At 32.1% G+C, this 12802-nt stretch overlaps 1 protein-coding gene across 1 annotated transcript; it reads left to right on the top strand.

The window, feature by feature from the left end:
- The first annotated feature begins 10109 nt into the window (after positions 1–10109).
- On the top strand, positions 10110–11243 carry LOC139426284 (uncharacterized). The gene has a single exon (XM_071184485.1). The coding sequence runs from the start codon at positions 10110–10112 to the stop codon at positions 11241–11243; it is 1134 nt and encodes a 377-aa protein (XP_071040586.1).
- Positions 11244–12802: the final 1559 nt, after the last annotated feature.

Raw genomic sequence — 12802 nt, 5'->3', positions numbered from 1 at the left:
ACCTTCCCTGGCCAAATCATCTGCTGTGGTTGCTTAAAACACTTACAACAGTTCAAATTTACTTATTGTTTTATTGTATTTTTATATTTAACATGGCATCACAGTAAAGTTTACACAGATCACTCCGCTCTTGGGATTGTTAGTCCAGTAAAGGGCTTACAAGCAAGTGGTCTGAGTTCATGGTTCCCGAATTGCAGATTTGGCACTCACTAGATGGAAGGATACCTATTCTGTTGAGGTGCTCCGCCAAGCAGTCATGGCCTGTTGAGAGTCTGAAGCTTGCCACAGCCTTCTTACGAGGACTGTGACAAGATTTTTTTCCAACTGTTTTGGGGGTTATCCCAGGGTTTTCCAGTGGATTTTACTGCTTGGTTGAGCTTTAGGTTGGTCTTAAGTTTCTCGGAAAATTGTTTTTTAAGGGAGTCTGGTGGAATCGGTTTATTACATCGTGGTTCGAGTGTCCTTTTCTTGGCTAGTTGGTCTGCCTTTTCATTGCTATTGATTCCTACATGCGAAGGGATCCATTGGAACATAATAATTTTGTTGGCATTCTCGAGAAAAATCAAATTATCTCTAATATCTGAAATAGTCTGAGTATCTGAATCATGGTTTCTGGCAACTGCCTGGATAATACATGCATAATCTTTTAATGGTTCTAATATCCAAGATGTTCTGTATTTATCTTTTAATTCCCCTGACCTGTTTTAACTGTATTGCTTCTGTCATCTATGTATACTATGTCAATTGTATCATAATGCATTATTGAGTATTTCGTACAATCTTCTTTTAGCGTAACTGATTGTAAAGATTGCTATGCATAAAAATTGTCTTTAGTGCAATCATCTTCATAGTTATGAAACAGTTCTATCCAAACATCGATTATAGAAATGATTTTAAATCTTTTCCTTCCCCATCAAGTATTATTTTCTAAAAATCTTCCAATTCTATAACATTTTTATTTTAAATTTTTTTTTTCTGTCTAAAGTCACCCCATACTATAAAGAAATTAAACTAGCATAAACCTTAAGCCTGGAATTTTTTGTAATTCATTAAATTTTTTGTCCAATTCATCTTGAGCAGTTTTCTTTTATTCTTTAGCATTTAATACGTATTATTTGCTAGTTTTAAAGTCTTTGTTCTTTGAGCTTATAATTCATTTCTAATTTTATTTTTAGCAACCTAACACAACTAATTTTAATATTTAATTTGTTTTCTTTTCAGAATGCCCTACTTATGAAACATTCCAACATTTTAAGCTTCTTTTCGATAGCTTCCTCAATTCTCTGTGTTTCTATGAAATTTATTTTAATATCACAATGATATTGAAATTTCTTATTTCATATCATATACATTTTTTCTTTCCCATTGTACTGCTAAAATGATTACTATCAATTGTTTTAGATCAAGATTCACATAAACTAACTATTAATTTTTCTTCCTTGTATGGTAATACAGGAAGATATAATTTTCTAGAATATAATACTACACATTTTATTTATCCGTGACAATTTTCATTGAGTTTTGATAGGATGACCATAAATAGTCATCGAAATATATCCCAGTAAGATATAAAGAATATCAATCCATCTATTTATCTTTCTCTTTATAAATGCTTAATTTCTCTTACTAAAATCACGTGGAGCTTATAGAACTAAACAAGACGAAGCAGACCATTCAAAAGTGAATAAAATCAGATAAAATGTAATAACAGTAAAACACCATAAACCAGTTGCATTCGAAACTAATCAAAACATGTTGGTATATGGTATATAGTTTAGATAAATAATCTAACCGAGCTACTAATCTATACTTCATTGATATTTTTGAAAAATATTTTCAATATCAATTGTTATATATTTTAAATTGTTAATAGCCATAAATATACTCGCAGAACGAAAAAAAAAAATGTAACAAAGGAAAGTAAAATGCACTATTTTTTACCGTTTCATATCCTTTCTGACAGAAATACCCTTTGTTAAATATTTCTCAATGTTGAATTGAATTGAATCTACAAATCTTTTGTAATTACCAATCACTTCCCGAGAAATCAAATTGTTTCCTTGATAAACAGTAAACACACACTTAACAAGAAATTAAAATTTTTTAATTGGAGATGGTATTCTCAATTTTATCTTATGAATAAAGGCAATAATTAAATACTCAATGATTTAATTCGTGTTTTACTCGTTGTCATTACTTTTAAAATGTGTGATATAGCCTTATATGACTCTTGCACTAAGTGACCTTACTTTAATAAATGAAGACTATGTAGCCTATATAAACAGCATTATTGTTACTGTCTAGACGAAATAACCATTCATATTTTTAATACTAAATTTGTTTTCCTTTCAATTACAATTATGATTTACTTCATTAGTTACTATTTTTTTTATTAGTTTTGAAATTTAAAAAAAATNCATGGTCTTTTTTTTGTTTTTTAATACAATCATATCTACGAAATGGATTTGGTTTGGTTGTTTGGGTTTTTGGCGCAAGAGCCAGTTTTGGCTATATTGCGCCTCCCACTAGGTAGATATTCTACAGCTTGGTTCACAATTCTGTTTTGGTTTAAAAACTAGATAGATGTATAAATGCCAATATCCTTAAGGTATGAGAAAATGTAAGAGTGAGGATCATCTCCAATTAGTGAAGACAATGACGGATGGAAGGTACCAAAATGACGCAGTCTCTGGTTTTTAAATTTACTGCATTCTATCAAAAAATGTATAACAGTTAAAGGTTCTTTACAATTTGTGCATTCTGGTTCTGGTTCGTTTAGAAAAAGGTGTTTATGAGTTTCATTCTTCCAACAGTTTTGCCATTGTGATTCTAGAATATTTTGAATTGATTTTTTTACGTCAAAATAAGTCAGCGGATTGTTCGATAGATTGTTTNTTAAAAGCCTTTCAAGCCTTCGACTGATGTTTAACTGTTTATAAGGCTGTATGTAAGTTTTAATAGCGTGTAGTTTGTTATTAGTTTCATTCTCACAACATTTTTGCCATTGTGATTCGAGAATATTTTGAATTGTTTTTTTACGTCAAAATAAGTCAGCGGATTTTTCGATAGATTGTTTGTTGATTTTGCTATTGAGTCAGCAACTTCGTTTCCTGTTATATTTGTATGACCTGGGATCCAGCAAAAAGTTACTTTATGTCCATCCTGTAGCAAATTATCATAAGTGTCTAAAATTTTATTGAAAATGGAGTGAGGATTAGGAGATCGGTTATGTAGCGCTGAAATGCAACTTTTTGAATCAGAATATATAATATTTTGCAATATTCGCAATTTTTTTTTAACTTAAAATCCTTTGATAATAGTTATAACATCAAAATTATTTAGATTTTTCAATACGTTAAAATACAGGTAGATTTTTAAGTACTATATATTTTTTCATTCGAAGTTTCTCTACACAGTATATATCACATAATATATAATAACTGTATATCGCATAATTCATGTAATTTTTCTGCCAATATTTTTTGTGATTTAATACAGTCCTTGATTGATATGTTTTAAAGAGCTTTTTAATAATTTAATTAATCACATGACAAATCAGGATTTCGTTTTGAAAGGGCTGCTATAAAATTAGCTGAGCATAAATTATCACAATCTATTATTTAAATAATTCGAAATTGTTTCATCATTTACTACTTTTAGATGCTTAACACTTTTTAGTCATTCAAATCATATTAATATCAATCGTACATTGAGTGATATTTGATTTTTTTTAAATTTTATATTATTTCTTATTTCTAGCAAACTCGAAAGTTTTTTCTGTAACCATTAATTTTGGGTAAAAGAGTTTACATAATAATGAGTTGCGCATTGAAAATGTCTACTTTTCTACCAATCTTTCCAATAGTCTTTATTTTCTAAATAAGTCTTGAAATATTTTATTAACTTGTTTAGTTATATTATATTTTCGATGTGCTATACATTTCTTATATATTGATTGATTTCATAATCTGGAATGAAAAAGAAAATAAAGATCTATTTCTGTTTTATTAAAATTATTATTTATACATTTTTCTGGTTTTTGATTTTTAAAATCAGTGTTATGGAATTTCCAAAAAGAATCAAATATTTTTTTTTATAAATATTTTCTTTTCCATACAATTTAATGCATGTAAATTTAATAAATCAATTATAACAGGTTTATAAATGCAATTCATATATAGTTTGTCACTATTTTAATCCAGAATTTATTTTAATTTTTATTTTACTTCCACTCTTTACTTTAATGTTTAATTCTTTTAAAGTAGTAAAATTTTCTTCAAATGACGTTCTCTATTTATTAGGAAACATTTTTTTAAACGTATTATTTGACTATCAACATATTTATCTGTTAAAGAATTCCATTATCTTTTCTTTAGGATATCTCCATATTTTTAGGAATATTTCACAAATCGTATAATTTATTTGCAAAATATTTGTAATCTAAACTCTTTCAAAGTACATGAAATCGAAAAATGTAAAACACATTTATTTTAAATGTAAAATTTAAATTTTTTTTTAGCTTTCAGAAATACTAACTCTTAATGGGTAGTATTGTTCGATAAAATTCACTTGACATTATATTCTTATTTTTCAGAGTAGTGGACGACTTCTTTAAGTAGTACAAAGTTTTCAACTGTCGTGGAATTGGCAGAATCTTCTTCAAACCCGTCGTCTTTGAAGTGTGTGTGATAGAATTTTAGAATGCAGTTAAAAAAAAATCCGTAATATGTAGTGCAGTTTCTTTAATGTCTCTATTGTGAACTATTTCTTCATTTAATATTAGCGCTAGTTTTTTTTAAGTAAAAGTTAAATTAGGCTATATAGCGCCAAGAACTTAATGGACATAAAACCATGATTTAAATTAAGGAGAAATAACCTATGTTTTTCAGAATAACAATACGATTTTAGTGTTCAATTGCACAAAGTAAAGTAAATAAGCTAAAAAAAATCCCAATTAAAAAAATACGGGCCAATACAGGCCATTTCATCAATTACATCGACTTCAAACATTGTATCATTCCATGGTTACGTGTGGGGCATTTTTAACATTAAATTGTATTAATGCAGCTTTAATCTTTTAAAAAAAAAATAGAAGTTTTATGTACTTTCCATGACTTAATGGAGTCAATATTTTCTTTTTTAACTGGCATGTGATAATTCATAATGAAACAACTACAAACGTTTTTTAACTCCTTTCTAGCTATTAAAAGTTTAAAAAATGTATTAAAACACTTCAAAATAAAATGATTTTTTTTATTAATTTAATAAATGTATATAGTAAAATTTATTATCCATTTAATGTTTCAATGAAATATGAAACAAAACTTTTCCAAAAGTTACAGTTGTATTTTTTCCTAACATCTTATTTCATCGTGATTATTAACAATCACCATCGGCTGCATTTTACAGTTGTTTGGAATTTGTGATTTATAAATTCCTGTTGTACCGTTTGCTTCACTCATATTTGAATCCTATCAGCTCTTTTTATGCGTATTGTTTTTTCTGAATAACTTAAATCAAGCAATTTTTATCTCACTGGGAAATTATTCAAATTGTTAACTTTTATTTTATTTTTTCATCAAAGGTAATTAATTAAGTTTCACAAAATTACCATAGAATTTTCAATGAATTGCCTAGCTTCCCTACTGCACACGCTAATTGGTTTTATAACAGGAACATTTAATACTGCCTCTAACAATTGCTATTTCATATCTATATTTAATTTATTTTGGAATACTTCACTTTGGCATATACTGTAAAATCTATTTCCAGCTGAAGGGGATTTTGTGTGATGAATGCAAATCGAATGAAGTATTTTATATGTTCATCAACATCAACTTTCTGTATAATCTGACAAAAAACTCATCTGTTTTTTGTTTAGTTATCCATGTAGTAGTTATTATTTTTGCTTAGTAATTTTCTGATAAACGTGAATTTAGGTTAAGATTAAGGAAGAACACTCGTCATATATCCTAAATAAGAAGTTTTAAAAATTAAATAGCATTGTAATTTATTATAAGAAAATATGTCTTAATATTCATATATTTTGTGCAAAATTTGAAGAAAAAACACACTACTCCCACGAATGAAAGTACTGTAGTTCTATTCCAAAGGAACTTCGAATCTTGTCTATTCCAAAATCTATTTGAATTGTTCTTAGTTCTATGACTTTTTTGTACTTTTCATGCTCAGAGAACAGAACTGTTTTGATGCCTGTGTCTCCATCGATAGTAGACAAACATTATGTCTTGCCTGTGATCTCTTTCATGGGCCATTTATTTCTAGTACGGTTAATTAAATTTATTTTAAATTTTAACGCGATATTTCTTATCAAGTGTCAGAACTTGCCGTTAAGACTGTTCAGAAAAACAGGTTATTTTTGATGGTACAGGAAAATCTATTTGACTTGAAGTAAATTCAAAACTTTATTAAAATGAAAAGGAAAAAAAATTGAATATTTTGAAGATCTTAATACGGCATTTCTCATAATGTGTATGCATAAAACCATTATTCTCGTTGTTTGCCTTTTTTAACCATCATTTAAATATTTCTTAACACGTTCTACCTTTATCTGTTCTAAAAAACTATCATCCCTTTTCTCACAAATATACGAACTTCTTCTTTGATCTTCTAACTTTCCTATCCTTATTTCTTGCTATCGCTGAACTCTAGTATTGTTCACTCTTTGCTTTAAATTTACGATTAGCATAAGAAGGCTTCAAATTCTTTACATTTTGCCGCCAAACGAAAAATTCGCATCTTTTATGGCAAACTTTTCTCAGTTGATGAGTTAATTTGCGTCATTTAAAAATCACGAATCATATGCATAACTTTGAATAGAGTAATTAGCATTAATAATGCCCTACATAATTACCTACTATCAGAATTCTAACTTCATTTAAATTATTAATTGTTGCTAGGCATAAAACTGATGTCTGCACAAATTAAAACTATATACCATAACATAATGCATTATTTTAACTTTTTTTAATCTCTATACAAATAAATAACAATGCCATTGTACCATTATTGAACTACATAGAAATCAAAACTCTTACAAATGTTATGTGGTAACGTTACGTTCGTTTAATACATATTTTTTTAAATTCTTAGCTAAACAATTTTACTTCATAATATTTATTCTAATTTTGCCTTTCAGTAAAAATTTTTGTGAATAATTTTGCTGTTAATAATGCTTAAGAACATTAATTAAGTTCTTGATGTGTAACTTATGTCATGAATTCATTATTTTTAAATCCAGAATTTTTTCTTCACTTTTTCTTATTTTTTAAATCTTCATTTTCACCAACATTAACCATCCAGATTAAATAAATGTCTTCCAACTTTATATCATGCTTAGGTAATTTATTATATTTATTCTGGTTTATTAGCAAAAAAGCAGTACGCAAAAATTTACGTAATATTCGAGAAAAATTTACCTAATTCATATTTCTGAAGAATGGACAAATTAACCCAAACCACAATCAGTTACTCAAAATATTATTTATCCGAAATGTTTTTTTAAAATTTTTTATTTACAATGTCTACATCTTATTACAAAATCAAACGCTTGTAACAAAAGAGGTACAACTAGCATGGAAAGATCTAGCCGAAAATTTATTTTATTTCCAAGCATTAAATGAAAACTTTTCACAAAGTATTTAGCGTCAAAATGTTTTAATTTACACCCTGATGAAAATCAACTGCAAATTGTTCAAATAATTTTAAATAACTCTTTTACTACATAATGTTATCATAATTATACACAAATTTATCATAATAATTCTATGAATCCTATATTTTTATAAACGTATATGTTTTTTCATAGTTACATTTTTCAGGTTTTGTGACTGATTTAACTTGCTTCAAACCTGGCATTCCTGCTCACCACCCTTCTATATGTAAATTGTAGTTTTGAAAATTATTCTTAACTCATTTGTGTTTTCTTTTAATATGTTGATGTTTATTTTATTGTTATTTGTAGTCATTGACATAGACCTAAATGTCCAAAACTGGCTCATTCAATTTACATCTACTGTTTTTTCTGTCCATGTCCATGTGTATCGTATTGTAATGTTTTGAATTATTAAAGGTGTTTCACATCAATAAAAAAAACATAAACATCAAAAGAAATATATTTTATCATTCTTTCTTCTATCGATAAAAAGAGCGAATTATTCTGCCTTTCTTTTAACCTGTCCACAAATTTTTTTTGAGATTTAAGTTTTTAAAAAGTTCTTTTAGATTCACAGTTTGTTAAGTATATCCCAAGATATATTTTAAAAGTGGTGTTTAACTTTAGAGTATATATGCAACATTTATTATATTAGTTAAAAATATGCCATTATTAAGTTACATTCTTTGTCTGTCATATTTTAATATACAGAATGCATCGAACCCAATATAAAATAAAAGTCTAGGTAAAGCACTGTCAACCACTCGTGAAATCTGTATACTCATAATTTTGGATCAACGCTCTGCTTAATCTGTATTTTTATTTATTTAAGCTTGCTGCAAACAAGGAACCATCTAAGCTTTTGTGTTGGGGGTAATGCCTGCCGCCTCCACGTGGTAACCCCTGGATACCCCTCACTGGGTAACTAAATGGCAGTCAAACACACACGATGAGTAATCGAAAAGCCTTTGATACGGCATCATCCTTAGCGCCGGTCAACAAGGGATGCTTTCAGGAGTTAGGCAGAGGTTCCTGTTCGAAAAGTCTTATACAGTCTCCAGTAGCATATGGTAAGCCCTCAGGTGAGCCCAGTGCTAATACCGCTGCTTTGCAGTCTACTTCGGAAGCTGGCGAGGAGTCCAAAGGTGCAGGCCCTTCCTCTGTAGGAGTCCCCAGAGGCACTCGGTGGACAGTGTGTCTGGTACCATTGGACTGTCCAAGAGCCGGAAGAAGAAGTTAAGGAAAATGAGGGCCATGGCGGCTTATGGAGGAGCTAAGAGGTCTTATGGTGTAACTCCATCTCCCAATGCGCTAACCCAAAAAGGAAAGAAGCCCAGGGAGGATGTTATTACTCGGAGGAAAGCCCAATCTAGCGGAGCGGTTCCCCCTAGTGGAGATAGCCGAGCTGGAGAGGGAGATCCAACTGGGGGCCTCCAATCTGTTGTCTCTTTTGCCTGTGCAACCGAGTCTACCAAGATTGCTATAGTCCTGGAGGACTTTCCTCCGGACAAACTTTCTTTAGAAGACTCGAATAACATCTTGAAAGAAATCTTAGAGCGGACTGACGCCATTCCTAGTTGCGAAAGACTGCCTGAGATTTACAGCAACCACCTCCAAAGAGGAGCGCTGGTTTTACAATGTAATGAATTTACTGAAGGGTGGATTAAAGGCCACTTCAACAATAAAGCCTTGGGTAACCTCATGCTCAAGGTTATAGGTGCAAACGAGCTACCCAAGCCCGTTACGGTTGTTTTCAAAAGAAAGGAGCAATTCTCTGACCAGAGCACCTTTTTATGGCGTCTTCAGAGACTAAACCCAGGGTTGAAGTCTATGAGGTGGAGGGTTCTGCAAAGTGCTGCGGGACCGGGTACCTCTAGATGGATCTTTGAGGTGGAGCCTGATGACGCTGAGGCAATTGCAAGGGCAAATTTTTGCGCACTAACTGGAGTGGATCGTGTTGTCTTTAAGATTATCCACGATCCTAACAGGAAAAAAGCAGTGGAGGCTCCAACAACATCGGGCCTCCCTGTAGAACCTGATGTTCAAGAGGACATGGAACAGGAGAATGAACCTTGGCCGGCTAATTCCCCTGATTCAAAGGTAAGTTCAATTGGAGTTCTTGATTTTTCAGAGCTTGGGTTGGACTTAGGGTCAGATGTAACATTACAACCTGACTCACCAGCTTCCATGCTTGGTATTGATGAAGCAATGGAGCTGTTAAAGGAAGATTTTTCTTCTAAAGATAACCAGGATAGATAGCCATTCTGGTTTCACTCATACTGTTAACCAATGGCCACAATCAAGGTTGGTCAAATTAATCTCCATCATAGCATTGCTGCCTCAAGCCTTATGGCCAAAAGGTTGAATGATGGAGAACTAGATATTGCTCTTTTACAAGAGACTTGGACCCACAAGGGTAGAATAATGGGTCTCAATGTTAAAGGTTTTAATATCTTTTATGATACCCGTTGTGACCTGCATAGTGGCTAGGTCTAATCTAAATGCCCTTAATCTTGTTAACTTTCTTAACAGGGATTTAGTTGCTGTAAAGCTAAAATTCTATGACAATAAGACAATCTCTGATTTTGTCATAGCCTCAGCCTATCTCCCTTATGAGGAGAAGGATCCATTAGCTGACATTACTAGGGCCCTAATTGCCCACTGTAGTTCAAGCTGTAGATTCATCTTCGGCTGTGATGCAAATGCTCACCACACAGTGTGGGGTAGCAGTAATTGTAACCATGTACTTATGGAACATATCTTACTTTTTAATTTATCTGTCCTTAATAAAGGCAATGAACCTACCTTTGTTACTTGTAACAGAAGGGAAGTCACTGACCTTACTTTATGTAACTCTAGTTCAGTAGATTACGTTTATGATTGGAAGGTATCTGGGGCAGTTACTGCTTCAGATCACCAACTAATTACTTTTTCTATTAAAGGCCTCTCAGGACTAAAGGTCGTAAGGAGGAACCCCAGAACAGCTGATTGGGGTTCCTTTAGAGCAGCTCTGGAGAGGAAGATCGGGAGCTTCTCTGGTAAGTACAATAATGTTAATGATGTGAAGTGGACTGTTGACCAAGTGCAACAGATCATACTCGATTCGTATCATATTTCTTGTCAGGTTACGTCTACTAACTCCCCAAGGCGAGTTCCTTGGTGGTCTTCTGAGCTTAGTAAATTACGTAAAAAATGTAGGAAGTTATTTAACAGAGCAAAGAAATCTGGAGAATGGCAGTCCTATAGAAACGCTCTAACTGCTTATAACAAGGTAATCAGAGCATCTAAACGTCGCTCATGGCAGACTTTCTGCGATGGCATTAACACTACTTCTGCCACCGCAAAGATTGAAAAAATTCTTACTAAAGACTTTAACTGCAGTTTAAATGCCATCCGTCTTACAAACGGAAGATACAGTGACTCAGGGGAAGAGGCTCTTGGAGAATTACTTGCAGCACACTTCCCTGGATCTCATCCTGTAGAGAATGAAAACCTACATATTATTACCACAACTACTTGTAGTAGGAATGACTGGGAGGCCGCCAAAATAGTGGTCTCCAATGAGTAGGTTGTATGGGCCATAAAGTCTTTTAAGCCCTTCAAGTCACCAGGAATGGACGACATCAAACCAATGATGCTTATCCAGGGGGTGAATACACTGGCCCCTATTCTATGTAGGATTTTTCGATCCTGTATAGCATTTGGGTATATACCTCTCTCTTGGAGGAATACCAGGGTGATTTTCATACCAAAACCAGGTAAGGAGAATTACTTTGAGGTTAAATCATTCAGACCAATCAGCCTCACTTCCCGTCTGTTGAAAGTGATCGAAAAGCTAATTGACAAACACTTCAGAGACACTGTGCTCATAGAAAGGCCACTGTCCTCCACACAGCATGCCTATCTCCCTCCTCATTTAGGGCAACCATATTCAAGCTCTACGGCAAGATCGCCCATGAGCAGTGGCGCGCTGCTGACGGTCAAAGACAAGCTAAGGAGCTGAATCGAGACTGTCCTAGTGTACGTCAAAAGGAGCTCTTAAAGCTTAACAGAAACAGTATAAGGAAGATCATTGGTCTTCTTACTGGCCACTGTATCCTCAGAAGACACCTAAACATTATGGGAATAGAATCAAATTCTCTTTGTCGGGGATGTCATCTAGAAGAAGAGACATCACGACACATACTCTGTGATTGTGAGGTCTATTCTGNGTATTTTTATTTATTTAAGCTTGCTGCAAACAAAGAACCATCTAAGCTTTCATTTTGGTTACCGCTTGTCACAACAAGACCTCATTCACAGCATTAATTAAAGAATTAATTAAGAGCATTAATTAAAGAAACTGAAAGTAATACGAAAAAGAAATATTAACCCCTTCCTTTTCGCTCCCTTGAAAATGACGGGGTGAGATTTCGCCCGCTATTTCTCGCTCCCGTGATATTGACGGACTGGAGTGTTCAGTAGTAATGCGCCAATAAGAATAAAACTGATTTATTTCTCTTGCCCGGAAAACATTTTATTTCTCATTTTACACACCTGATGGCAGTAACAGGATATTTTTAAGGTTATTGTAGACATTTAGTTTATTTTAAACTAGTTGCAGCACTGATTAAATACGTAATACAAATACAAAAGCCAAAAAAATAGACACTTTTATGATCGTTTTCTTGAAAATTAACCGATTGTTAAGGGGTTAAATGTATTTATAAAATGTTGACAGGCTTATGATTTTTTTCAACCAGAATAATTCACTTTTTCTTTTTAGCCACAAGTAATATTTTATACTGTATACGCATGTTGTTTTTGTTTAATAAAAATATTTTTGTTTTATTTTATGTTGGTTGAAATTTATTGACTCTTGAGTGACTATACTAATGGTCAGTCAAAACGCTAGAAAGTTATGAATTTTTAAAGCAATGAATCCAGTTCGATTGTTTTGAAAAAATTGAAAAGAATGTAGGGCTACCGATAAAAAACTCAAGACCAGGATAATACCAATCAAAGAGTTTGTTTCTCCTATTTGAATCATTTACAGAAAAAATAAAAAGTACAGTTTAGCAGTAGTAAAGTTTAGTAAAGTAAAGTTTAAAAAGTACAATTTTTAGCAGTAAAGAAACATAATTGTTT

Source organism: Parasteatoda tepidariorum, chromosome 8, assembly GCF_043381705.1.
Source record: "Parasteatoda tepidariorum isolate YZ-2023 chromosome 8, CAS_Ptep_4.0, whole genome shotgun sequence".
NCBI lineage: Eukaryota > Metazoa > Arthropoda > Arachnida > Araneae > Theridiidae > Parasteatoda > Parasteatoda tepidariorum.
The sequence above is the reverse complement of the archived record's forward strand: the minus strand, read 5'-3'. Positions and strand labels throughout refer to the sequence as shown.

Excerpts from the sequence above, each read along its gene's own strand:
- LOC139426284 (XM_071184485.1), top strand. The coding sequence starts at position 10,110 with ATGTTAAAGGTTTTAATATCTTTTATGATACCCGTTGTGACCTGCATA.